Genomic DNA, 26969 nt, shown 5'->3' with positions numbered 1-26969 from the left:
TTGTGGACTACAAACATCTTTTCTGTAAAATATCTTATTCAGGTCAGTACTAAATAAACATGCATTTTGTATGATCCCTTTTACTTTCGGTAAAATTAACATTTTGCAGATTTTGAAAGGGGGATGCAAACTTTTTACCTCAACTGTATATGATGCAGTCAAGCTAGAGATTATTCGATATTGAATGTGGAGGGGTTGTTTTGTGCTAAATTTGTTAATTTGTCTATGCTCTCAGGAAGAGAAAATTGCAGCACTGCAGTCTTTCGCTGACCAGCTCATTAGCGCTGACCACTATGCCAAACCTGAGATCTTCAATCGCCGCAATGAGGTCTTGGACAGGTCAGGGTTCTTCATTTTCATACTGTTCTCATAGTGAATCTGTCCCATTGGTGGCTTTTCCATTAAAGCAGTGTATCATTTTGACCTCTAGATGGCGCCGCCTTAAGGCTCAGATGATTGAGAAACGCTCTAAGCTGGGTGAATCTCAGACTCTGCAGCAGTTCAGCAGAGATGTGGATGAGATTGAAGCTTGGATCAGTGAGAAACTCCAAACAGCCACCGACGAGTCTTATAAGGACCCAACCAACATCCAGGTAAAGTCACATTCTAGGTATCACATCTCAATATTTTTGCAAACTTGCTAAAGTTCTAAAGGTGATTATCCCGCTTAAGCCTAACCTTGTAAATATGTTAATACCATAATGCATTCAAGTGCAAATTAAAATGTGTTTCTCTTATTATCCCCGCCTCAACGAACCCCAAGTGTTTTTTAAAAACTGAAACTCTGTCTGTGTTCCCATTGTCTGTTTCTAGCTGTCCAAGCTGCTGGTAAGTGCAGTAGTGTGCCAGACCAAACTAACCCCAATAGGGTCTCTCCACTTGTCCGTTGTCGCATTGTTTTGTCTGTAAATGTGTATTTGAGTTCCGTATGTCTATTATGTGTCGCGCTTTGTACAGCATCATCAGTTGTTTGTCAGTGTCCTCTTCCCGTGCCCCATCATTGCAGCATTTAATTTGTAATTGCTGGGTGTGGCCTCCATTTTCTTGTTGTGTCGTTGAAGTTGGGGTGTCTTGGTTTAAATTTGTTCCACACAGAAAAACTCAGGTTCTCACAGAGTGAGAAACTTTGACAAAAAGGACGTGAAGACTGGCTGTGTTCAGAATAGCATAGTAGAATTATGTGCTTTATGCTGCCTAGTGTTTTATGTACTACTGTGTGAATCAAAACACATTACACATTAGATAAACAATTTCAATTTCGATGGCTTAATGTTTGAAAATAAAGATATTCTGACAGCCATAAATAAAAATATTGTAATTGTACTTGAAAAAATATACAGTACAGACCAAAAGTTTGGACACACCTTCTCATTCAAAGAGTTTTCTTTATTTTCATGACTATGAAAATTGTAGATTCACACTGAAGGCATCAAAACTATGAATTAACACATGTGGAATAATATTTAATTCTATATATACTATATATATATATATACAGTAGTCAACATTCGAAGTGGATCAAAACCTTTCATCAAATTTGTCCTAAAACCAAAAAGAATACCCGTTCTTATCTTAGGACAACTTTTGATTAACTTTTTTGATCCACTTCGAATGTTGACTACTGTATACCTATAGTATATATACTTCTGCACAACACAACTGATGGTCCCAACCCCATTTATAAGGCAAGAAATCCCACTTAATAAACCTGACAGGGCACACCTGTGAAGTGAAACCATTTCAGGTGACTACCTCTTGAAGCTCATCAAGAGAATGCCAAGAGTGTGCAAAGCAGTAATCAAAGCAAAGGTGGCTACTTTGAAGAACCTAGAATATGACATATTTTCAGTTGTTTCACACTTTTTTGTTATGTATATAATTCCACATGTGTTAATTCATAGTTTTGATGCCTTCAGTTGATGCCTTCTACAATTTTCATAGTCATAAAAAACTTTGGTTCAAAGGCGTGTCCAACTTTTGGTCTGTACTGTATACTGTGTATATATACTGTTATACTGTAAAAAAAATATATATTTTTCTTAAATACTATTTTACAGTGAAATATTAAAGTAATAACATTTCTTACTTATATATATATATATATATATATATATATATATATATATAAATATATATATATATATATATATTTACCACATTTTTAAATAAAATTGTACAGCCCTACAAACAAGCACAGGAAAACTGGAGCTTTTTAAATTGCATTTTATCATAAAAAAAAATCAAAAAAAAATTTTTTCAAAATCTGCTATTATCACGTGACTGCTTTAAATTACGTTCCAGTTTTCATCCCAGACATACAATACCAAGATTTTAATGTTTTTTAAAGTCTTTTCTGCTCACCAAGCCTGCATTTATTTGATCCAAAGTACAGCAAAAACAGTAAAATAAATTTTTTATATTTTTACTATTTATAATAACTATTTTCTATTTGAATATATTTTAAAATTTAATTTATTCCTGTGATTTTAAAGTAGAATTTTTAGCATCATTCCTCAAGTTTGAAAACCTTACTTTTCAAAAACATTTGATGGGTAGTTTTTAATTTAGTGTAAATTTTTTGTATCCTACGCAGTGTGCCCTGATTATATATATTGTTTTAATATACATGCTGCAAAAGTAGTATGCACAGTACATTTGGGTGCTATTCCGAACACAGCCGCTATCCTGTGTCAGCCCAGAGAGATAAAGTGAAAAGGTGCTTTCAAACAAGTAATTCTGCTTTGCTTTTTGTGGAATACTGTGTTTAAACAACAGAATCCGTTACACATGCTACAGCAAGAATCCATAAGCAGTTACAGTACCAGCAGCCCGGCTTTCTTTGAGTGTATCAGCAAATGCTTTAGATAAGCCATTTGGAAGTGCTTTTTCCTTCTTGCGTTCTCTCTGGGTGATATTAAATGTGAAACGATCTCAGACAAAACACCCCAACTCCTCCTAGGTTCCTCACAGAGTTCATTTTGTCCTGGATAGTGTCCAGTTCATTTTATTGAATGTTCCATCAGGCTTTGATTGTGTCCTGTTCATAGTATGAGTTCCACGTTACATGTCCGGTCCTTGTTTGATGGTTTGTAAATTCACAGTCACCTCACATTGTTTTTACACTATGCACATTGATGTTTTGAAAGGTTTGCTTTTTTTGTATGTCATAAACATAAAATGCACACACATACATTATAAAAGCATTCAATATGCACTGCTCAGAATCATGTACACATCTACAGCGTTAGATACAAAACCAGCTATTGCTTTTTCACACCTGCACCCATGCATGACTTCACAGTGTGGCTCAGTTGCTGTATTTCGCTTTCTTGGCACTTTCAGAGCAAGCACCAGAAGCACCAGGCTTTTGAGGCTGAGTTACACGCTAATGCTGATCGTATCCGTGGGGTGATTGACACAGGCAATGCTCTCATCCAGAGAGGTGCCTGTGCTGGAAGTGAGGATGCCGTCAAGGTAACAATTTCAGAGCTATTTCAGATATAGGCAGCTGGTGAGTTACAGTCGGTGCTCATTTTGCTTTGTTTGCGCTAACGTTTGCTTTCAGGCTCGTCTTAATGCTCTGGATGAGCAGTGGCAGTTCCTCGTCAACAAATCTGCCGAGAAGAGTCAAAAACTGAAGGAGGCAAACAAGCAGCAGAACTTCAACACTGGCATCAAGGACTTTGACTTCTGGTTGTCTGAGGTATTGATATATGACTACTTAGGACCTCTTTAGGCTAGTTTGATAGGGGTTGACTTAAATTTTGACCTTTTTTCCCTGTGCTCTTAGGTTGAGGCTCTTCTTGCCTCTGAGGATTATGGAAAAGATCTAGCCTCAGTCAACAATCTCCTTAAGAAGCACCAACTTTTGGAGGCTGACATTTCTGCTCATGAGGTAACACTTCAGACTACTAATCAGGAAACACTAATAAAGAGCATTTCCAAAATCGAATATCTTCAAATCGGTTCTCATTGTTTTTGTGTTCTTATAGGATCGTCTGAAGGATCTCAATGGCCAGGCTGACAGTCTGATGGCCAGCAATGCCTTCGACACCTCTCAGGTTAAGGACAAGCGTGATGCCGTCAACGGACGCTTTGTCAAAATCAAGAGCATGGCTGGTGGGCGCCGTGCCAAGCTGAATGAGTCACATCGTCTGCACCAGTTCTTCAGGGATCTGGACGATGAAGAATCTTGGATCAAGTATGGTTTACATCATTCCGTGTGATCTATAAAAAAAAATTGAGGCTGTATGCTATATTGAATTCATTCTCTTCCCTTAGGGAAAAGAAGTTGTTGGTGAGCTCGGAGGATTACGGACGTGATTTGACAGGAGTACAGAATCTAAGGAAGAAACACAAGAGGCTGGAGGCTGAGCTGGGAGCGCACGAGCCAGCTATTCAGGTGAGGAGGCACCAAGGCATAGATGCATATCAATTCACAGAAATGAAAGTCGTTTTAAATGCTAACTGTGTTTTTGTGGCCTTGCAGTCTGTGTTGGAGACTGGGAAGAAGCTGTCTGATGACAACACCATTGGACAGGAGGAGATCCAGCAGAGGCTGGCCCAGTTTGTGGAGCACTGGAAAGAGCTGAAAGATCTGGCTGCTGCTCGGTGAGAGCTGTATTATAGTATTTTGCTTGTTTCTGATTTTTTCTGCTCAAGTTGAAAAGTTTTACCAATTATTGCTTGGTTTTCCGGGTTTTAGTGGCCAGAGGCTTGAGGAGTCGCTGGAGTACCAGCAGTTTGTGGCAAATGTGGAGGAAGAGGAAGCTTGGATTAATGAGAAACTGAACCTGGTTGGAAGTGAGGATTACGGTGATACTCTGGCAGCTGTGCAGGTGTGAAAAAAATAAACCACATTTAGTTGATTATGGCTTGATCTTGGACATGCTGTTTTTTTAGCTTGTGTCTTAAATTTCTAACTTTGGTTCTTCTTTTCCAGGGCTTGCTGAAGAAACACGAAGCGTTTGAAACTGATTTTACTGTGCACAGGGACCGAGTGAATGATGTGTGTTCCAATGGAGATGAACTTATCAAAAAGGTACAGTTCAACTATTAGAAAGTCCATATAGTGCAGATTTGGCCCTTTTACCTTATAATGCTTAATTAAGGTGTTCAAGTGCTATTGTAATTGTTAGAATGGCCAAGAATCAGCATTCTCCACACAAAACTGATCGGGCAGATAACCGTAAGTCATAGAGACTTAACACTTGGAGGTACAGGCTCCAAGTGCCTTATATTGTTGGAATCCTCGGTTCATTACGGACAAAACATTAATTCGATTTGATCATCACCTTGTTGAAAAACCGAACTTGTGATCTTGTTCAAGGTTTTTCGCCTGACCGGAACCACAGTAGTGCATAAAGATTCTATGGAGAGTGAATATAAATAATTATCAAAAAAAAAGTTTAACTTTTGCTATAACAAAACAGAAGTGGCTATAACTACACAACTAAGTTTGTACACAATGTCTTTGTTCAAAGTGCCACAAGTGTCTATGAGGACATTAGCGTATCCCAAAATGCAAAAAATGGCCGCCTGGGTCAATGAATTTTGAGCAACTATTAGACAGGGTTGATAGAGGCCGAATGGAACAAAACTTGGTTGCCATGTTCGACTCACGGCCGAACATGTTTTACACCTCTGTAATCACTTTGTGTTTCACTTAACCACACAAAATTCACATCATTTGATAGATTACCTCAGTCTGAACAACTTTGCCTCAAGAACCACTGCCGCCAATCAAATGGTTCATTAAATATTCTTGATTATGTAAAAAAAAACTTTTATGAACTAGCCCTAGATAATTCACCTCTAGCTCAATAAAACCATTGCAGTACAATTATCTGGTCTCTCTAGATCAATAATGATCAAAAAATGTTGAATTTTGGGTAGCTATAACGTGGTCATTTTTAAAAAGGGGAGTGGCTAAAGATACTTGAAAGCATATAGATTCTAAACTAAACTAGGTGAGCTCATGCCACAAATGATTCTAAACCAAAGTTTCATGGAGATCAGACAGTATGTGGTGCTATAACAGTTAAACAAGCTTAAAAAAAACTATGTCAGTGGTGAATGACTTCAGATTGCAGAACATGTTGATGTATTTACACAAACACTAGATATTCATATCATATGATAGATATCCTCATTCTAAATAACTTTGCCTCTAGGACCACTGCTGTCAATAACATTTTTTTGTTTAATATTCAGGATTATTTAAAAATGCTACTTTTGTGAACTAGTCCTATGTTTTTGCTCAATTTCAACAAAACCACTGCAGTACAATTCTCTGGACCCTCTAGTTTCATAATTATCCACAACATATTGAACTTTATACTTTGGTAAGTTACAACGGGGTCATTTATGCCCTATGGCCAATTATGCCCTAAAGCCTATAAATCTTAAACAAAAACTCAAAACTTCATGAAACTGGTTGAGCATATGCGACAGATGCAACATTTAATGGAAATTTGACCATAGGTGGTGTTATAACAGGTGGCATTTTTTTTTTTTTTTTTTTAAATCATTGATTTTGGCGTTTGCATTGTGCTTGAACCCCGGTAATTGCTGATTGCAGCTATATTTTCATCATATTGTTTTTGCTTTTGTGCAGGAGAACCACAACGTGGAGAACATCATGGCTAAAATGAAGGCCCTGCGTGGGAAAGTGACAGAGCTGGAGAGAGCTGCAGCTCAGAGGAAGTCTAAACTGGATGAGAACTCTGCCTTTCTTCAGTTCAACTGGAAGGCTGATGTGGTGGAGTCTTGGATTGGTGAGTGAATGAAAGCTTTAAAAGAGGGTTTGAGAATGTACTAAGTGTTATTTTCTCTGCTTCTTTGTAACTCAAATGTGTCTTTGGCTTGATCAGGTGAGAAGGAAAACAGCCTGAAGACCGATGACTATGGTCGTGATCTTTCCTCAGTGCAGACTCTGCTCACTAAACAGGTATGGCATTGCATATGAAACATTGCTTCAGTAAGCTGCTGCACAGCAGATTCTACAGAAGCTTTACTGCTGTAACTGACTATTTTTATTCTTTTCTATTATAGGAAACCTTTGACGCTGGGCTTCAGGCCTTCCAGCAGGAAGGTATCACCAATATCACAGCCCTGAAAGACCAGCTATTGGCAGCCAAACATGTGCAATCCAAAGCCATCGAGGCTCGTCATGCCACCCTGATGAAGCGCTGGAACCAGCTGCTCTCCAACTCAGCCGCTCGCAAGAAGAAGCTTCTGGAAGCCCAGGAGCACTTCAGAAAGGTATGAAGAATGGAATTTTGCCTTCAGTTAGGAAAAGAGGTTTTGTTTTGTGTCTTTAACTGCTGTTCTCTTCCAGGTTGAAGATCTGTTCCTCACCTTTGCCAAGAAGGCCTCAGCCTTCAACAGCTGGTTTGAGAATGCTGAAGAAGATCTGACAGACCCTGTGAGGTGCAACTCTCTGGAGGAGATCAGGGCTCTGCGGGACGCCCATGATGCCTTCCGCTCCTCACTCAGCTCCGCTGAGGCCGACTTTAACCAACTGGCAGAACTTGATCGCCAGATCAAGAGCTACCAAGTGGCCTCTAATCCATACACTTGGTTCACCATGGAGGCTCTAGAGGAGACCTGGAGGAACCTTCAAAAGATCATCAAGGTAATGATGGCCTCCTAACGTTGAATGTTAAATTATTGAATGTGAGCTTACTTTTTTTTTTTAAACTAATTTATGTCTATGCTATACAGGAGCGAGAGCTGGAGCTACAGAAGGAGCAGAGGAGGCAGGAAGAGAACGATAAGCTCAGACAAGAGTTTGCCCAACATGCCAATGCTTTCCATCAGTGGCTGCAGGAGACCAGGTGCAGGGGACTAGCATGCACTACTTGGAGTGCAGTTCTCTCTTAATTTCATTATAGTAGAATTATATACACAAACTGCATGCAACACATTTGTTTACATTGCATGACATCACACACATCTGTTTGGATTTGATCAATCTTTTCTGATCTCCATGTAACTTCCTTAGACGCCATTTTCATTCAAGTCATCGACTGTTTTTGTGACTAGACTTCAAAGGGATAGTTCACCCAAATATTAAAATTCTGTCATTATTCACCCTCATGTAGTTCCAAACCTGTAAAACCTTCTGAACACAAGTTAAGATATTTTTGATGAAATCCAAGAGCTTTTTGATCCTGCATAGACATCAACATAACTGACACGTTCAAGGCCCAGAAAGGTAGTAAGTTCGAATGCTCGATTTGAACAAATCCTCGATTCATTTTTTTCCTGTCGATTAACCAGCAAATTACCGGAAGTGGCGCATTCCACAGATGGGAATCCATGAAAAGCATTATTAGACCGTTTTCCCAAGACTGGATGATATAAAAAAACATTTAAAAATCGTAATAAAGCATAATGCTATTGTAAATTCACAAACGCTACAATTTAATTAAATAAACATATGTGCTTTCATGAGTTTTAGAGTGGTTCAGTTCATCGTAAATGCTGCTCCACACAAACTGTTAGCAGTTTACAAACTTTATTGATAAGTTTGAACACCTGTTAGACAAGGTTAACAGAGACCGATTGAAACGAAACTCAGTGGTCTGAGAGAAACCAGAAGTCTGAGAGAAATTTAAAAGAAATCAGCCACTGGGGGGAGGGGGGGGGATATCCCATTTTTAAGGAAATAGGATTGTTTGTTGCATGGTTTTTCACACATACACGCAATATTCTTATGATATGAAAGAACTCCTCATTCTGAACACTGCCTCTAGAACCACTGCTGTCAATCAAATCGTTTGTTAAATAATTGAGATGATGTAAAAAACCTACATTTGCAAACTAGTTGTAGGTTTTTCGCTCAATCTGGAAAAAAACACTGCAGTAAGTTTAAATTTACCCTTTGGAAAGCTTTAACGGGATCGTTTAGAAAAGGGACCTGTGCAAATTTACCTAAAATCCTATAAAGCCTAAAGGACAACTCAACTTCACAAACCTTGCTGAGCACATGCGACAGGTGATTCTATTTATTTAATTATGGTTTGTTGCATGGTTTTTCACACATACGCACGATATTCATATCATAGGAAAGAACTCTTCATTCCAAACAACTTTGCCTCTAGAACGTCTGCTGTCAATCAAATTGTTTGTTAAATAATTGAGAAGATGTAAAGACTGCAGTACAATTCTCAGGCCAATAATTGCCAATAAAAATAAAAAAAATTACCCTTTGAAAAGCTATAACGGGTCGTTTAGAAAAGGGGCCTGTGGAAATTTACCCAAAATCCTATAAAGCCTAAAGGAAAACTCAAAACTTCACAAAACCTGCTGATTCTAAAAAAAAAAAAAACCCATAGGATTACTTGCATTTGATACTTTATTTGAACTAATTATTATTGCCTCATTGCTTTTCTATATGTATTTCAAGTCATTTCAAAGGCTAGTCGCTTGGGCTATTTTTATTACCTCAAAAATGTTATTAAAATGTTAATTTACTCAATTAATCATCAAAATAATCAACAGATCATTTGATTACAAAAATAATCGTTAGTAACAGCCCTTAACCGTAATGTTATGAAGTTACGAGAATACTTTCTGTGCGCAAAGAAAGCAAAAAATAACGACTTTATATTCAACAATTTCCTCTCTTCTGTTAGTTTTCGACATGCATTCGCAAAACTAAATCAAGGTTGAACCACTGATGTCACATGGACTATTTTAACGCTGGCCTTACTATCTTTTTGGGCCTAAAATGTGGTAGTTGCGTTGCCATATCCAGGGTAAGAAAGCTCTCGGATTTCATCAAAAATATCTTAATTTGTGTTCCAAAGATGAACGGAGGTTTGGAACGGCATGAGAATGACTAATTAATGACAGAATTTTCATTTTTGGTGATCTATTCCTTTAAAGGGATGGTTCGGAGTAGAATTGACTTCATTGCTATGCACTCCGAAGCCCATCTAAATACCCCTTACCTTAGTCTAACATTTATGGAGATATTAGAGTTTTTCGAATTGCTTGTTACAGGAGTGAATGGTACATGTAATGTATCCCGTAAATTGCACCACTAAACGTGCAAGTAATCTTACCAAACTTGTACAGTAGTGTAAATAGGTTATGTACTCACAAAACGCTGCATCAGAACATTTGTAAGTCCACCATGAGTGTTTTAAAAACACGTTTTACCCGAGAACTACTAGTCTCAGAAACTACAAGTCGACGTCACTTCCCTGGTTTGAAAAAAGCACGTAAAAGTCCTCCTACTACATCTGTGTGCATGTCAACTTGTAGGAGGACTTTTACGTGCTTTTTTCAAACCAGGGAAGTGACGTCGACGTGTCGCCATTTGTAGTTTTTGAGACTAGTAGGGATCGGCTAAAACGTGTTATTAAAACACTCATGGCGGACTTACAAATGTTCCGATGCAGCGTTTTGTGAGTACATAACCTATTTACACTACTGTACAAGTTTGGTAAGATTACTTGCACGTTTAGTGGTGCAATTTACGAGATACATCACATGTACCATTCACTCCTGTAACAAGCAATTCGAAAAACTCTAATATCTCCATAAATGTTTGACTAAGGTAAAAAAAACTTCGGATGGGGTATTTACATGGGCTTCGGAGTGCATAGCAATGAAGTCAATTCTACTCCGAACCATCCCTTTAAGTCATTGCCTGCTTTGCCATGTTGTCTGTTTGGGTAAATGTTTCCACATTGATCGCACCACTTAAAAGCTTTGCGCTGGTCACGGTTGCTTTCATGCGAGTGTTGAGTAGTGGCGTTCAAGTCACCGCTCACTGTTTTAACTGTTTCTTTGTCTCTCCCTCCCTTATTTGTCTCTCTTTCCCCATTCCTTCGGCCTTCTCGCTGCTACCCTGATGCTTGGGATCATTTCTCTAATCAGGACATACCTTCTGGATGGGTTAATATCACATTTTTTACTCTTTTACTGTAGTGTGTTTGTGTGCGAGTGTGTATGAACTGTTTAATTGAATCAATGTCTAGAGGCGATGCTTTTTTGGGGGAATTTCAGGTTAGGACAGACCAATAATTTGGTTCGAAATAACACAGGGTGATCACACTTTACATATATTTTGCGTATTTTATGGTATGTTTTGACTGTATATTTCCAAAGTATTCCTTTGTTTTTTCACACTCTTTTTCCATTCCCTCTTCATCTCCCACCTCCCTCGTCTCTGAATAGCATAGCCTATCGGAGGGTAATCCGTGTCTATCAGTATGAAGTCGATGATGATCTTTCTGGAAGGTCTTCTCCCTTTTTTTCCTTCCTCTGATTGGCCTCTTACCCCTCACCCCCTCATGCACTCGAGTCTGACCCCCACTGTAAAGGCTCTGTGTGTGTGTTCAATCCCTTTACTAACATTCACTGCGATGTGAGGCTTTTTTTTTTTTTAGATGAACCCTTCCAGCTTCTTAATCCAACACGCCTGGCTACATTTGGCACCGATGTTGAGGAGTGTGAACACTTCATCTCATTCTTTAACCTTTTTGTTGGTTCCATGTTTCAGTTATTTATGGATTTCTTTCTTAATTTTGAGGAAAATGTTCATGCACCAGATCCAGGGTGGAAACTGCAGTGTGATTTCCATGATTGAAAAAGTACTTTGTAGACATTTTCAATATCCTGATCTGATTTTGAACACCTGTGCATTGACATTTTTGACTTTGTAAGACTAGTCGAGTAACTTTGAATCTTTGATTTTGCACATTTTCTTTTAAAAGTGTGCAAGCTTAGCAGTGGTACAAATCGAGCAGTTTCTAACCCTGTTGACAGCAGCCCTAATCAAGCATGGTCTGGATTACCATGGATATCATTTGGCTTCGTTAGCATGATTTTGGTTACTGTAGTTGCATTCTGGGGTGGCTTACTGTATAGTTTGTACCCCATATCTACTACAAAATTGGTAAGTCCTATTATCATGTACAAGAAATTCAGGAAGATGTAGGTTATAGAGCTAGATGTAATGATAAGCAATATAGTTAAACTCTTAAAAATAGATCTTTTTAACTCTCTGGCAGCTGATAATGACTTAATAACTGAGCTAGTCCAGTGAGAGCCACTCTAGTAAGGTGTAGACTGGCATGTGGAGTGAGTGAGATGATTTTGGATGGATGTGCCATTTGCTCTCGAGCTTCTGCTGCGGTTTCACCATTCTGTGTGTGCACAGGTCCTGCATGGTGGAAGAATCCGGAACTCTAGAGTCACAGCTAGAGGCCACTAAGGTGAGTTTGAGAGCGAGGGATGGATAATTAATCAGCTTTAGTGTATTAAACCATATTAGTAGCACACTGCCATTTAAAACATCACATATTTAATCTCAAATACAGTGAAAATAGTAATATTAAGGGTCTTTTCTATGATTTCCGCAATGCAGAAAACACAAAAATTCGGAATTCAGTCATGAAAACGGAATTTACTGTATAACATGGAATGTTACTGAATTTGACACATTTTGGATGGATACATTAAATGTAGGTTAGAGTCGCGTCATGAGCATTTTACCATTGTTTTTGATCAAAATGGTAAATGTATCGGATACAAACAAAAATTTAAAGGTCTTCACAGCAACCCGTCAAAATAAAAGGTTGGTTTAACTTGAAAAAACTGTGACAGAAATTATTTAATGTAATGATGGTACTACTGTTAATAATTAAAAAAAGTTTTACAGAATTTGGGAAAGAATAAAAAAAACTGATTTCATAGGGCCCTAAATATTGTGAAATATTAATAATCAAAATAAAATGGAATACAGAAAATGAAAGAGAAACTGAATTTGGTTTAAAAAATAAATAAATTTCTGTTGAATCTTTAATAAAATGCTGTTTAATATTGTAAGTTTCATGATTTCAATTAATTAGACATGCTTTTATTTTGATGAATACAATTTATTTTAACCATTAAAACAATCTAGAACAATTAAAACAGTCCAGAAAAAACTGTCTAAAAAAAAAAAAAAACGGAATTTAGAAAAATTAAAAACAAAAAAAACGGAATTTGGGAAAAAAAAATAAAACTGATTTCATAGGGCTCTAAATATTGTGAAATATTGATAATTAAAATAAAATGGAATCCAGAAAATGAAAGAGAAACTAAATTTGGTTTAAAAAAAGTAAACATTTTTATAGGGTTGAAAAATGTATTTTTTGCTAAATATTATAAGGTTCATGATTTCAATGAATTTGACATGCTTTTATTTTAATGAATACAATTTATTTTAACCATTAAAACAATCTAGAAAAAATGGAATTCAGAGAAAAAAAAAAAAAAAAAATTGGGAAAGAATAAAACTGATTTCATAGGGCCCTCAATTTTGTAAAATAATAATTCAAATTGTTTTATAGTTTAATATATTTATTTAGTATTTTAGATAGCAAAGCTTTTTTGGATTATTATTTTAGCAGTTAAATATTTAAACTACATTTCTTTCAAGATTTCAATGAATAGAATGTTTAAAGGAACAGTATTTATTTGAAATAGAAGTCTTTTGTAACATAATAAATGTCTCTATTGCCTACATACTGACATCAAACTGTTTCAGTGATATTATATAAAATAGTGAATACATTGTTTCTGAAAAATTGTGTTTTATGTGCAAAACACATTCATTTATTTATTTTACTCAAATATAAAATGGCTTCGAATTTGAGTCGTAAATTACTAGACAACCATAGGAAATTGTGGGAATTCATTGGCCAGAAAGTGTACAAACATTTCACTTTGCAAGAAAAAGGACATTAAGACACTTGCATAAGCTTTAAACCCCAGAAAGTAACAGATACTTGGTCACACTGAACTGTAAAATGCTCTGTTCTTATGTCTTATCCCGTCTGGTTTTCTCTGCAGCGCAAGCACCAGGAGATTCGTGCCATGCGCAGTCAACTAAAGAAGATCGAGGATCTGGGAGCAGCCATGGAGGAGGCACTGATCCTGGACAACAAATACACAGAGCACAGCACCGTGGGTCTGGCTCAACAGTGGGACCAACTCGACCAACTGGGCATGAGGATGCAACACAACCTGGAACAACAGATCCAAGCCAGGTGACACTTCTCAAACCAATCCAAAACATTAGATATTTTCATTAAAAGTTATTTATTATTCATTTTTTCTTCTAATTCTTTTTTTAGAAACACTACAGGAGTAACAGAAGAGGCTCTGAAGGAGTTCAGCATGATGTTCAAGTGTGTAATCCGCTTTATTTAAAAACAAAACCTTACAATGCTACACCTAAGTCTTCTTGAAAACGTAATGCAAATGTTTGTTTCTCAGGCACTTCGACAAAGAAAAATCTGGACGTCTCAATCACCAGGAGTTCAAGTCTTGCCTGCGCTCTCTAGGTTACGACCTGCCCATGGTTGAAGAAGGAGAACCAGATCCAGAGTTCGAATCCATCCTGGACATTGTGGATCCAAACAGGTGAGAAACATCTTCTGTGGATGCGCTACGTATTCAATATCTTTCCTTTGGATGAGCTAACATTGATTTGTTTGGTTCAGGGATGGAAACGTGTCCTTGCAGGAGTACATGGCCTTTATGATCAGCCGAGAAACAGAAAATGTGAAATCAAGCGAGGAAATCGAAAGCGCCTTCCGTGCTCTAAGCGCCGAGAACAAACCCTACGTCACTAAGGAAGAACTCTACCAGGTACAAAATATCTCAGTCTGTTTTCTTTCAGCCTTGGCTTTTTATTTGGTGTTAGAACGATGATCTTAATGACTTTGTGTTTACAGAACCTGTCCAAGGAACAAGCAGACTACTGCATTTCCCATATGAAGCCCTACTTGGACAGCAAGGGCCGCGAAATCCCGTCAGCTTTCGACTTTGTGGAATTCACCCGCTCGCTCTTTGTCAACTGATTCCCCGCCCCCTGCCTGCCAGTGACCAATCGGGATGCGTCCCCCCCCCCTTCACAAGAACACACAGCCAAACTGCATGGATCTGAATTGAAATTCTCTATAGCACCCAGTATAGCAATATCTGTATCTTGCTCTCACTCTTAACCCTGCGTATTTATCTGACACTTCCTCATGCTTCACTGACAATAGTGTAGTGGATCTGTCTGCATTTTATTGTGGTTGTTTTAGCTGTTAAGTGCTTTGCTTTGTTTAACAAACCTATAGAGAGGACATGCTATAACATCACCCACGAGACTGCAGTGTGCTTAAATAAACGCTACTGGTTATAACTGGACAGAGTTGTCTGTGTTTTTTATTTTACAGTTTATATGTACAGTGCAGTGCATATATACAGTTGAGGTCAAAATTCAGAATCAGAATCTGCAAAATGTTAATTATTTTACCAAAATAAGAGAGATCATACAGAATGCATGTTATTGTTTATTTAGTACTGACCTGAATAAGATATTTCACATAAAAGATGTTTCCACATAGTCTACGAAAGGAAATAATAATTACATTTATAAAAAATGACCCTGTTCAAAAGTTTACATCCCCTTGATTCTTAATACTGTGTTGTTACCTGAATGATTCACAGCTGTGTTTTATTTTTGTTTGTTTGTTTTTTAGTGATACATGAGTATCTTGTTTGTCCTGAACAGTTAAACTGCCTGCTGTTCTTCAGAAAAATCCTTCAGGTCCCACAAATTATTTGGTTTTTCAGCATTTTTGTGAATTTGAACGCTTTCCAACAATGACTGTATGCTTTTGAGATGCATCTTTTCACCCTGAAAACAACTGAGCCAGGGGGTGAAAACATTTGAATATGAAAATCAGGGTAAATTTAACTTATTTTGCCTTCTAGGACACATGTAAGTATCTTCTGTAGCTTCTGAAGGGCAGTACTAAATGAAAAAAAAAAAAAAGATATTTAGCCAAAATAAGAAAAATGTACACCTCTTCACTCTGTTCAAAAGTTCACCCCAGCTTTTTAAGCATTGTTTTTCCTTCTGGAACATCAGTGAGTGTTTGAACCTTCTGTAATGGTCACATATGAGTTTCTTTCAGGACAAATAGGACTCATGAACAACTATCACTAAATAAAAAAACAGCAGTGGCTCATTCAGATATCAACACTGTATTAAGAATCAAGAGGGTGTAAACTTTTGAAACTTTATTATTTTCTATTTTGGTTTATGTGAAATGTCTTAAATCATTACTAAATAAAAAAATGCATTTTATGATCCCTTTTTATTTTGCTAATATAATTAACATTTTGCAGATTCTGAAAGGTGTATGTAAACTTGACCTCAATTGTAAATGTGTTTTAAGAACACCCAAACCTTTGAAAAGACGAAGCTCAAACAATCAGTCCGCCACCTCATTGGCCAGCTGTTCTAGCATTGCTGTTTCCTTTGCACCTTGTTCTGTTAACTCTGCACTGAGCTGCCAGATGTTGACGCTACCATCTGCATTGCCCACTGCCAGCAGATGTGTGTGTTTGGGGTTGAACTCCAGGCAGTACGTTGGCTGACCACTTGTGTTCTGGTCAATTGTGGCAGCTGGCCTTAAAGACTTCCGACCCAAATCAAACATTTGGACCAGTCCTAAAGTAGTAAAAAGTAAAACATGTAAAACTATGGAGAGAGAAATAAATAAATGAATGCACAAACAAACATCTCACCCTGTCCTGTGGATGCAGCAAAGACTAGAGGGCGCGTAGGTGACCACCTCACCCCAAACGCATATGAATCAGACACCCGGAGAGACAAAAGGGGGCGGGGCTGGAGCACAGTGTGCAGATGAGCCAAACCATCTGTCCCGACACTTACAAACAGATTCCTAAAATCAGAAACACCAGATGTTACAATTATTGCCAATTAGCTATAAAGAAGATATTATACTAAGTAAAGAAAGTACAGGAAGGTATCACAGCTCACCTATGGAACGGTGAGAAGTGGACTGAGTGTATAGGGCCCCCTCGTGGTGAGAAAGAGAATTGCACTGGTGCCCGCAGTGTCACGCTCTCACCATTAGGGGGCACTGCTGCTACTGTCTCACTGCTGAAGGAGCATTTGAGGACAAGGCCCCCCTCTGAGCCCAGCAAGAATGTGTCCAGGTCCCACGGGGAAAGTGCAACAGAGGTTACACCAATAGTAGTGCTACCTCGAGTCTTCGGGGAGAGAAAATTTTTAAATTAGGGTCAAATGCCCGCTTTACTTCAGAAAAGTCCTTCAGGTCAAACTGATTCTTTGGTTTTTCAGCATTTTTGTGTATTTGAACCCTTTCCAATAATGACTTTATGAATTTAAGATACATCTTTTTACACCGAGGACAACTGAGGGACTCATATGCAACTATTACAGAAGGTTCAAACATTAATGATGCTCCAGAAGTAAAAAAAAAAAAAAAAAAAAACATACATTAAGAGATGGGGGTGAAAACTTTTGAACGGAATGAGAATGTACATTTTTCTTGTTTTGCCTAAATATCTTTTTTTTTTTTTTCAGAAGATACTTACATGTTCCCCAGAAAACAAAGTTTCATTTACTAACATTCAAATTCAAAAAGTTTTCACCCCCCAACACTTAAAATGCATTGTGTTACCTCCTGAAGCATCAGTTCAAATACACAAAAATGTTGAAAAAACAAAGAATTTGTGGGACCTGAAAGATTTTTCTGAAGAAGAGCCGGCAGTTTAACTGTTCAGGACAAACAAGGGACTCATGAACAACTATCACGAAACAAAAAAAAACAGCTGTGGATCATTTGGGTAAGAGATTCTGCAAGGTGTATGTAAACTTTTGACTTTTGATCATCTTCACAAGAAAAAAATGGACAGTTAGCAATTTTCATAAAAAATAACCAACCTTGCTTGCTGTTCCACTCTGAGGTATTTGCTGTTGAACAAGAGCATATCCAGAACTCAAGATGAGTTTGGCTTCGGCTCCATCAACAGTCCACAACAGAACTCTTCCTCCTGAACCGGCGCTCAGTATGATAAACTCCCCTCTGCGAGGTCCTGGGACCCAGCTGACCTGTACACACAGAAATACTCTGCATTTATGGATCACTGAATGCTTATGTATCACATTTCATTCATAGACTTTTTATTTAATAGGTTAAATACCTGATAAACCGGTTCACGGTGGGTATCTGCAGACATTCCCGTCTGAGCCAGAATGAGGTCCTGTGAGCGGCTGGTGTCCCAGACCACCACCTCGCCACTGTACAGCCCCCCTAATGACACGAGAAAGAGGACATCAGCTTGATGAAGTGAGCCATCAATATTCATATGTCCCTAATAACTTTATTTTTTGGAGAATTTCAGACCATTTTATTGATAACTGTTCAGGATGCTTAAGAATTATATTTGGTAAAAAAAGAAAATAAAGTCTGTTTCCCATTTAGATCTATCTATCTATCTCTATCTCTATATCTATATATATATATATATATATATATATATATATATATATATATATATATATACACAACCAGCCAAAGATTTTTGATCAGTAAGATTTCTATATTTTAAAGAACTTTCTTCTGATCAGTAAGCCTGCATTTATTTGATCCAAAGTACAGTAAACTAAATATTTTTACTATTTAAAATAACTGTTTTCTATTTGAATATATTTTTACATGTAATTTATTCCTGTGATTTCAAAGCTAAATTTTCAGCATCATTACTCAAGTCTTCAGTGTCACATGAACCTTCAGAAATCATTCTAATTCAAGAAAACTTTTTTATTATCACCAATATTTAAAATAGCCAAGTACATTTTTTTCAGGATTCTTTGATTAATGGAAAGATCCAAAGATCAGCATTTATCTGAAATAAAAAGCTTTTGTAACATAATGCATTATACCCCATTTATAAAATTATAGAAATTAATACTTTTATTTAGCAAGGATGCTTTAAATTGATCAAAAGTATAAATAAATTTATGTTACAAAAGATTTATATTTCAGAGAAATGCTGATCTTTGGATCTTTCCATTAATCAAAGAATCCTGAAAAAAATGTACTTGGCTATTTTAAATATTGGTGATAATAAAAAAGTTTTCTTGAATTAGAATGCTCTTTTGAACTTTCTATTCTTCAAAGAAACCTGAAAAAATTATACTCAGCTGTTTTCAACAAAATAATAATAAATGTTTTTTGAGCAGCAAATCAGAATATTAGAATAATCATGTGACTGGAGCAATAATGCTTAAAAAATCAGGAATAAATTACATTTTTTTTTATATATATTCAAATAGAAAACAGTTATTTTAAATAACAAAAATATTTAAAATTAAATTTAAAAATGTTACTGTTTTTGCTGCACTTTAGATCAAATAAATGCAAATATCTATATATTTATCTAATTTTTAAGAATGATACTAGTTTTACTGCCTCTAATATTGCTAATTTAAAAAGTAAAAACATGTCACTAACAGGATTATTTTTTATTTCTGTATTATTTAACTGACACAACATGATTCCATTTTACACAAATGTTGCATTTTATGCATAATTGTACACTTCAATTTCTTTATGCAATTATTTTATTAGTTTTTTTTATTTTCTATTTTGGGGTAAATTATGAACCTAGATGTTTGTGTGTTTTTTTTTAAAGCATTTGATTTTGTAAAAGTGTGTCCATACCAGCAACTACAGATGGTCTCACAGGATGGAAGCACAGACACATGACTGGAGTGGCCACGTCTATGATCACATCCGGCCTCTTTGGGTTCAGGTTCTGTCGGTCCAGGTTCCACGTGCACACGTAAGCCTTCTCATTGCTCCAATCACCATCGTCCACACTAACCCCAAAAATACAACATTAAAACTTTAATTACAACAGGTGGTTGTATGTGTCTGTATAGGGAAAGGGCTGTTTTACCGGCCAAATCCACAGCCTATGACCGAGCCGGTGCAGTTCCAGGAAACACTGGTGACTTGCAGACCCCTTTCCTTAGCATCAACATGCTGAAGACGGTACATGCAGGACACCTGTGCAACAATTTACCAGTTGTAAGATCATTTAAACAAATTATTCATACAATTATTAATATATGTGACCCTGGACCACAAAACCAGTCTTGAGTAGCACAGGTATATTTGTAGCAATAGCCAAAAATGTCAAAATTATTCATTTTTCTTTTAGGCCAAAATTACTGGGATAATTTCCTACCATAAATATATCAAAATGTAATTTTTGTTGAATTATATGCATTGCTAAGAATTTCATTTGGACCAATTTAAAGGCGATTTTGCCCAAGCCCAAGATTTTGCTTCTTTTTTTTTTGCACCCTCAGATTCCAGATTTTCAAATAGTTGTATCTCTGCCAAATATTGTCTTATCCTAACAAACCATACATTAATGAAATGCTTGTGTATTCTGCTTTCAGATATATATTAATCAAATGACTGGTTTTGTGGTCCAGGGTCAAATATTTTGCATTTAAGGCTCTCACCGACTCATTCTGATCCTCCCAGTTCACTTCAAACCCATCAAAAGCATGGCTCTTGGAGTTTTTCACCAGTTCTTTGATAACTACGTCTTCAACTCTTTTCAAGAAGTCCAGCAAACCAGGAAAACCAGATATGTCTTGATCTAGGGAGAGTGTTTGACTGATTTGGTCTTGTGTCTGGGTGCTGTTGTCTAACACTTCTTTGGCTTGTGTTTCAGCCTCTGCTGTGTGAACTGGAAGAGTTTGACAGCTCCTCTGTGTGAGAATAAAACACACACGATATATCATCACACAAAATGACTGATATCCTTATTCATAGAGAAGGTAAGAAAACCTTTGTACTTACTGATTCTTGTGTTTGCTGCTGAGACTTTCTCCATGTCGATTCGGCACCAACTAAGTCGAGCGCTTCATCCGTGAACATGTTTAAACCTTCTCAAACTTTACCTCAGAAAAAAAAATGTTTATATCTTTACAAAACGCTTAGTTTTAATAAGACGTTACCGTTAGCTATGAGCTAGCGATTATTTTTTGGTTGTTATTCATCATATTTACAAACTGTTTTATGTTCGACGAATCAAATTCTGCTTCTGTAATGGGAAAAAACGTTATTATCGCTAATTTTGCACGATATTTTATTGTATTTGGCCACTGCACAGCGCTGTCCGTTCCTCCATTATTATCCTAGATGTGACATCCGTGACTGCGCTGCCATGGATACCGCGAGCCAATCAATGACTGCCTGTCCGTCGTACGTCACTGGTGTTAGCTTCTGATTGGTCAACCTACTTTGCGCAGTTTCAGTTTTGTATTATAAAAGGACATTTTGCCTGGACCGTTCTTATAATTCGGTGTCTATTAAAAAAACACTAACATTGTTTGGTGAAATGCTATTATGATTTATCATAAAAAGAACATGTAAACGTTTTAAGAAGTCATACATACAAAAACATGACTGGCTGGCAGAGAAAAGTACGTTAAACCCTGTCTCGCCTGAGGCGTCTAATATACGCTTTATATAAACATTTTTTGGTAACACTTTATAATTAGGTTTATTCGTTAACATTATTTCACTACTTTAGTTAACGAACTAAAAATAAGCAATATTTCTACAGCATTTAGTAATATTAATTTCAACATCTACTAATGCGTTATTAAAATCAAAAGTTGTGTTTGTTAACATTAGTCAATGAACTACTGTGTTTTCATTAACTAACATTAACAAAGATTAATAAATAGTAGGGCTGTGCAATATATATTGAAATGATCGAAATATCGCAAGCTTTGAACAAAAGACAAAGAGAAAATCACTAACTGCTCTTGAATAAATAAACGTGTTAAAATTATTACACTATTGTTAAAATTACATTATGTAATGCTAGAGTAAAACACTACCGTTTTCTTTTTCCGAAGTATTGTAGAGGTGCTTTGGATTCTCATAAAAAGTGAAATATGTATGGTAGTCATATTAGAATAGAAATAGTGTAAATATATTGTTCATTGTTTGTACATTAACCGACTTTAGTTCTTTTTTAATATATTACTGACCTTATTACTGATCACGTAACAGTTTTTCTTACGTGTCCATTTAATATCAAAAAGTTCAACTACTAGAAGTAGATTAATTATTTTTCTTTATATTTAAAAATAATAATAATAATTGGGACTAAGGTGACATTGTGACTCGCTGATTAGATTTGCATGCACATGATGTATAAATGACTAGCCATCATAATTATGATAGAATTATACTTTAGAAATACATTTCATCATTAATAATAAAGCGATAAAATATTAGTTTTCCTCGGATTCCCCGTAACATGGTGTACATGATATGCTTCACGATAAATGATCAGCATCACAATCAGAAAACACAATAACCCAAAATATATACATAAACACACACAAAATAAAATACTTTTTTTGTCCGTACCATTCGATGAAAATGTAATAGATAATTCTGTGTAAGACTGCTCTGGGAAAATGACCATAGTCCAATAAATTACTTAAATTAACAATACATTACACTATTTATTAAACCTTGTTAATGGTAGTTAATAAAAATACAGTCATTGTTTGTTAATAGTGGATGAACTAATGTTAACACAACTTGTGATTTTAATAATGCATGAATTAATGGTGAAATTAAGATTAATAAATAGTTCATTCTGAGTTAACTAATGAACCTAATTGTAAAGTGTTACCACTAAACTCTTTGGAGCTTTAAGCGGTTAAAATGTACCCTTATAAAAGCCATAACTCAATTGTAATAAAAAATAGCTGTCTGCAATACCTCAAAAAAGTGATTTATTCAACACAAACCCTACTGTCATGACTCTTTTATGACAATTCAACATTAAGCTAAACAGACTATACAATTACATTTAGAAAAACCTTTAAAGATGTACCAAAACATTCGAAATAAACAGGTGGAGAAAAGATCACTTGTAGAGCTCTTTAAGATTCTACAGGCTTTATTATCTCATTTAAATAATCCTTTAATTAGCCAAGCTCAAAATTACAAGAGGAAGTTTTTTTGTGTTTTGTTTTTATTAAAAATGTTTCAAACCTCATGGGTGTCTGTAAAACATTACAATGAAAAGTCAATCAACATAAACCCAAATGTTGATGTGTCAAATGCCCACTCGCCCCACCCGACCCCACTGAACTGTCAACAATAATAACTGCCATACCCTGATATTGACCCCAAAACATTTACAAGAGGTGACAGGAGCTAGCTGGTGCTTTCCTTTTGTCCAATATATCACATAGGAAAAACAGTGTCAACTCTTTGGGGCCCACCTCTGCATTAAAGAAAATATATATTAAAAAAAAAAAAAGTGGCTAGGTATGTACGCTATGATTAGATCACTGCACCATGGCTTATTACTTCAACTCACAACCATTCACAGAGAGAGAAAAAAATCATTTCATATACTTAATATATAAACTGCTATTTACTTCAGTTTAGTCTACAGAGGATGACGTGCAGATTGTTAATATTTCGTATTCGTCTTTGGAGATGGTGGTAATTAAAGATGACGCAAGAGGCTTCAGCAACGAGATGCCACTAGTTTTCCAATGCAGGAACTGTATGTCCAGGGAATTAACTGGGTTTAGACATGGTCAGGACAGGAGAGGCTTCAGTAGAACAGAAGATGGAGCACACGAAAAAAAAAATTAAAAAAAATAAAATAAAAACAAAGCTTTTTGCTCCCATGGTTGGAAGATGACTTCAAAAAAGGAAAGAACAGGTACAAGTGTTGGAATATGTCCTTATCAGCCTTTAGTCATCCTCCCCATCATCCTGAAAAAGGAAAAAGAAAGATATTTAGACTCCAAATACATACATCTACACATTAAAGATGTTAAATTAAAGCAACACTTTGAATAATTCTCACCTCACCATCTTCTCCATCATCCTCCTCTTCATCTTCCTCACCCTCTTCCTCATCTCCTTCTTCGTCGATGTCCTCCAAGCCCTCCTCCTCTTCCTCATCGTCTTCCTCCTCGCCTTCACCCTCCTCTTCATCCATATCAGGAACCTGAGAAGATAGATGAGATGAATACAAATTCTGATTTGCTAATACTAATAAACACATGCAAACTGCAATGGTAATGTTTCATACCAGGTAGTACTGCAGAGGGTTGGGCCAGATGTCATCTTTAATGACCTCTCCGAGTTCATCAGCCCCTGCGTCGGAGTGATCAGTGAACCAGGTGAAGAAGCTCTCTGGCTCTTCATGTTGCCTCTTCTTCCCTGCCTTGTTCTGTGTCTGTCCAGTACGCTTTGTCAGGTCCTGGAACACACATAATTAGTTGACAGACATCCAAAAAAGTACAGCATTAAGCCAAAAACAAACAAGAGAGAGAGAAGGGAGGGGAAAAAAAAAAAAACTCACCTTTCCAGCCTTCCATTTGATTTCAGTGGATTTTGAAGATGGGTCACCGCTCTCATTCAAGTGGAACTCTTTTGAGAGGACTTTGTTTTCAAAGTATGGATTTTCATCGAAGTACTGCATAAAAAGATAATCACAGGTCAAACAAACTGGTTTTTCACAGCTGAGCATTACACTCTTAAAAAGAAATAATTCTATAAAGAAACTTAAACATCTATGAAACTTCTGAAATGCAGAAAAGTTCTTTAGATTTTTAAAAACGGTTCTTTAAGCAAATGTTCTCAAATGGTTCTCTTTATTTTTAAAAGCATACTTTCAAAACTTGACCAGATGAAAAAAAAGTGTACTTACAAAATCTATTCTGTAACCTGATTTGATGTCCTCAAATTCCGTGACCTCCACTCTGGTCAGGTAATGAAGTGCTTCTTCATCCTCCTCACCGAGCAAGGCTGAGACTATTAGTCAAAAAACATTAGAAACAAATAGAACATTTTAGAAGTCAACAATATTTAACATCAACAGCTGGTCTCAATATTATGTTATGTCAAATCTCACCTTGTGGATGGTTGACGAATGTTGTGACCCAGAAGTTTGGAATTTTGGCTATGAGTTCTGATCTCTTCTGGAAGAATGGCTGACGTAGCTTATTGTACTTCTGCTCTACTTTTAAAATTTCCTCACTCGCCTGCTCATTCAATCTGAGGAAGGGAAATACAAATGCATAAACAAAGAAAATGCATTAAATGTGTACTTACAAATGTGACCCTGGACTACAAAACCAGTCTTAAGTAGAACGGGTATATTTGTAGCAGTAGTCCAAAATACATTGTATGGGTCAAAATGATAGATTTTTCTGCCCAAAATAATTAGGATATTAAGTAAAGATATTTTCTATTGTACATTTTCTACCATAAATACCGAAACTTGATTTTTGATTAGTGATATGCATGGCTAAGAACTTTATTTAGACAACTTTAAAGGTGATTTCCTCAATATTTAGATTTTTTTGCACTCTCGGATTCCAGATCTTTCAAATAGCATCTCAGCCAATTGTCCTAGCCTAACAATAAGTTTAAAAAAAACCTGACCCTTATGACTGTTTTTGTGATCCAGGGTCAAAAATGATACTTGAGCAACAATTGCAAACTTACCTGTCGATTTCATTCTGTACTTCATCAATGTGTTCAATTGCCTCCTGTTGCTCTTTTTCTGAAGTGCAATAAATTAACAAAGGTTAATTCACTATCCTGCAAAAAGCAGTAGGACAAAATTGCACATGCATGCAATCCTAAGAAACAAAAACATCACAAAATACACACGTGCAACTACATAAAATGTATTCGTACAATGTAAACACGATGTATTTGGTAAACCCATATAGCAAAACAAAGCAGCATTGCTTTATGCAACCTCATCTGATTCAAAAGCACACAGATAAGCTAAAAGTGAAAGCGAGGTGTGATTGCCGGGCGACCAGCTCAAACCGGTGCAGTTTCAGCAGCTGCTGCGCAAGGCCGCGAGGTTTAAACGGAGGAGGTGGAGGCCACGCGTTGGGCCAGATTTACCGTCCTACAAATGAATTACACGTTGCTACCGCGCATTAAAAGTTAAATCGAATCAGAAAGTAATTTCGACCCACTTTAGCAACAATAAACACCTCTACGGTTATTTGTGATGCAGCGGTAGCGTGGTTCTGTGACACATGCGGGAATGGTTCGTGATGGCGGGGGAGACACAATAACCAGTTAGCCTATTAGCACACAACATGGGCGCAATACAGTGCGTAAATAACACTTAAGTCATATTAGATTTAAAAACGCATTTGAGCACATAAATAAGCGTAAACAACTTGGAAATGTGTTGTATTTGTAAGCTAAACGGCGAGCGAACACAATGTTCGTCGAGCATGGCACAATGAAGCCGCCGAGCGAGGAAACATGGCCTCCGGTGCGCGGAACATCCCTTTGCTGAAATTACCCCGCAAAAAACGACTTCTCCCGGGCACAAACTCTAGCTTCGCTTAAAGGTTCAAATAAATGCCAAACAGCTAGTTAAAATTAGTATTCGTGCTTTAAACGCAATAAGTGTAAATTACTGAAAATGGCGGTGCGCAGGAGGCCGCCATTACTTTACCCGAGGTCTCGTCCGCTCCGTCGTGATTCGAGTTCTGCTCCTTTCGGCTCACTTTCGCCGCCGACGCCGACATTATTCCCCCACAGCCGAGGATTTGCCTTCTTACTCCTGAAACGAAAGCTCCGGAACGTCCTCCTCCGCTCGAGGAAAGCGAAAGAAGGGGGAAATAAAGTTGGTTCTAGCTCAGTTTAGAAGTGCGAATCTCACAACGTGTGTTGCGCTTCCCCTCCACACATACAACACACGCACACTCAAATGAGAGATGCGTATCGCACCACGCGCCTCCTCTTTTCTGACACCCGCCACTGTGCTCGCAAGCGCGCCCCCCCGGCAGTGCCGAGAACGCGCTTTAGGAGAATAAAGAGCCACGCCTCCATTGGGGAGTAATGTAATGTAATATATAATATAAATTAGTGCTATCAAACGGTTAATCGCGATTAATCGCATCCAAAATAAAAGTTTTTGATTACATAATATATATGTGTGTACTGTGTATATTTATTATGGATATATAAACACATACACATACATGTATATATGTAAGAAAAATATGTAATGTTTATTAAAAT

The 26969-nt window shown here is 36.9% G+C and overlaps 3 protein-coding genes across 18 annotated transcripts in view; 1 reads left to right on the top strand and 2 right to left on the bottom strand.

Annotated features, from left to right (window-relative positions):
• sptan1 (spectrin alpha, non-erythrocytic 1) overlaps positions 1 to 15201 on the top strand; it is a 46642-nt gene extending 31441 nt beyond the window's left edge. For 5 of the 15 annotated variants that reach the window (XM_073825112.1, XM_073825113.1, XM_073825116.1 and 2 more), the window contains 24 exons: positions 236 to 339; positions 431 to 593; positions 814 to 828; positions 3343 to 3474; positions 3566 to 3703; positions 3791 to 3895; positions 3993 to 4201; positions 4282 to 4402; positions 4490 to 4611; positions 4706 to 4838; positions 4943 to 5041; positions 6617 to 6776; positions 6873 to 6949; positions 7054 to 7263; positions 7340 to 7636; positions 7726 to 7838; positions 10894 to 10911; positions 11194 to 11256; positions 12179 to 12233; positions 13855 to 14051; positions 14139 to 14192; positions 14281 to 14427; positions 14508 to 14655; positions 14742 to 15201. In XM_073825112.1, coding sequence (XP_073681213.1) covers positions 236 to 339; positions 431 to 593; positions 814 to 828; positions 3343 to 3474; positions 3566 to 3703; positions 3791 to 3895; positions 3993 to 4201; positions 4282 to 4402; positions 4490 to 4611; positions 4706 to 4838; positions 4943 to 5041; positions 6617 to 6776; positions 6873 to 6949; positions 7054 to 7263; positions 7340 to 7636; positions 7726 to 7838; positions 10894 to 10911; positions 11194 to 11256; positions 12179 to 12233; positions 13855 to 14051; positions 14139 to 14192; positions 14281 to 14427; positions 14508 to 14655; positions 14742 to 14867 — 3006 coding nt within the window. In that variant the 3' untranslated portion in view covers positions 14868 to 15201. The remainder of the gene's footprint in view (positions 1 to 235; positions 340 to 430; positions 594 to 813; positions 829 to 3342; positions 3475 to 3565; positions 3704 to 3790; positions 3896 to 3992; positions 4202 to 4281; positions 4403 to 4489; positions 4612 to 4705; positions 4839 to 4942; positions 5042 to 6616; positions 6777 to 6872; positions 6950 to 7053; positions 7264 to 7339; positions 7637 to 7725; positions 7839 to 10893; positions 10912 to 11193; positions 11257 to 12178; positions 12234 to 13854; positions 14052 to 14138; positions 14193 to 14280; positions 14428 to 14507; positions 14656 to 14741) is intronic. The other 10 variants (XM_073825121.1, XM_073825111.1, XM_073825122.1 and 7 more) reach the window with 5 other exon arrangements.
• On the bottom strand, positions 15202 to 21048 carry dync2i2 (dynein 2 intermediate chain 2). The gene is made up of 9 exons (XM_073825127.1): positions 20715 to 21048; positions 20372 to 20623; positions 19798 to 19907; positions 19560 to 19717; positions 18037 to 18146; positions 17777 to 17944; positions 16847 to 17079; positions 16591 to 16748; positions 15202 to 16513 (listed from the first exon to the last, which is right to left on the bottom strand). The coding sequence occupies exons 1-9, from the start codon at positions 20790 to 20792 to the stop codon at positions 16275 to 16277; spliced, it is 1506 nt and encodes a 501-aa protein (XP_073681228.1). The 5' UTR covers positions 20793 to 21048; the 3' UTR covers positions 15202 to 16274.
• Positions 21049 to 22824: 1776 nt separating this feature from the next.
• On the bottom strand, positions 22825 to 26691 carry LOC141292338 (protein SET-like). Of its 2 annotated transcripts, none has more exons than XM_073824343.1 (8): positions 26401 to 26691; positions 25419 to 25476; positions 24823 to 24965; positions 24619 to 24722; positions 24271 to 24384; positions 23998 to 24168; positions 23770 to 23913; positions 22825 to 23675 (listed from the first exon to the last, which is right to left on the bottom strand). In XM_073824343.1, exons 1-8 carry the CDS (start codon positions 26471 to 26473, stop codon positions 23655 to 23657), a joined length of 828 nt encoding a protein of 275 aa, XP_073680444.1. In that variant the 5' UTR covers positions 26474 to 26691; the 3' UTR covers positions 22825 to 23654. The 2 variants fall into 2 exon arrangements, with proteins under 2 accessions (XP_073680444.1, XP_073680445.1); XM_073824344.1 differs by having other exon boundaries at positions 23775 to 23913.
• Positions 26692 to 26969: the final 278 nt, after the last annotated feature.

The sequence above is a fragment of the Garra rufa genome, chromosome 19, assembly GCF_049309525.1.
Source record: "Garra rufa chromosome 19, GarRuf1.0, whole genome shotgun sequence".
Lineage (NCBI taxonomy): Eukaryota > Metazoa > Chordata > Actinopteri > Cypriniformes > Cyprinidae > Garra > Garra rufa.
The sequence above is the reverse complement of the archived record's forward strand: the minus strand, read 5'-3'. Positions and strand labels throughout refer to the sequence as shown.

Excerpts from the sequence above, each read along its gene's own strand:
- dync2i2 (XM_073825127.1), bottom strand. The coding sequence starts at position 20,792 with ATGTTCACGGATGAAGCGCTCGACTTAGTTGGTGCCGAATCGACATGG. Across the intron at positions 18,147-19,559 it reads GAGACCATCTGTAGTTGCTG|GGGGGCTGTACAGTGGCGAG; the intron begins GTATGGACACAC and ends TCGTGTCATTAG. Across the intron at positions 16,749-16,846 it reads CACTTCTCACCGTTCCATAG|GAATCTGTTTGTAAGTGTCG; the intron begins GTGAGCTGTGAT and ends TTCTGATTTTAG.
- LOC141292338 (XM_073824343.1), bottom strand. The coding sequence starts at position 26,473 with ATGTCGGCGTCGGCGGCGAAAGTGAGCCGAAAGGAGCAGAACTCGAAT. Across the intron at positions 24,723-24,822 it reads ATTCGTCAACCATCCACAAG|TCTCAGCCTTGCTCGGTGAG; the intron begins GTGAGATTTGAC and ends TTTGACTAATAG. Across the intron at positions 24,385-24,618 it reads CAGGTTACAGAATAGATTTT|TACTTCGATGAAAATCCATA; the intron begins GTAAGTACACTT and ends CTTTTTATGCAG.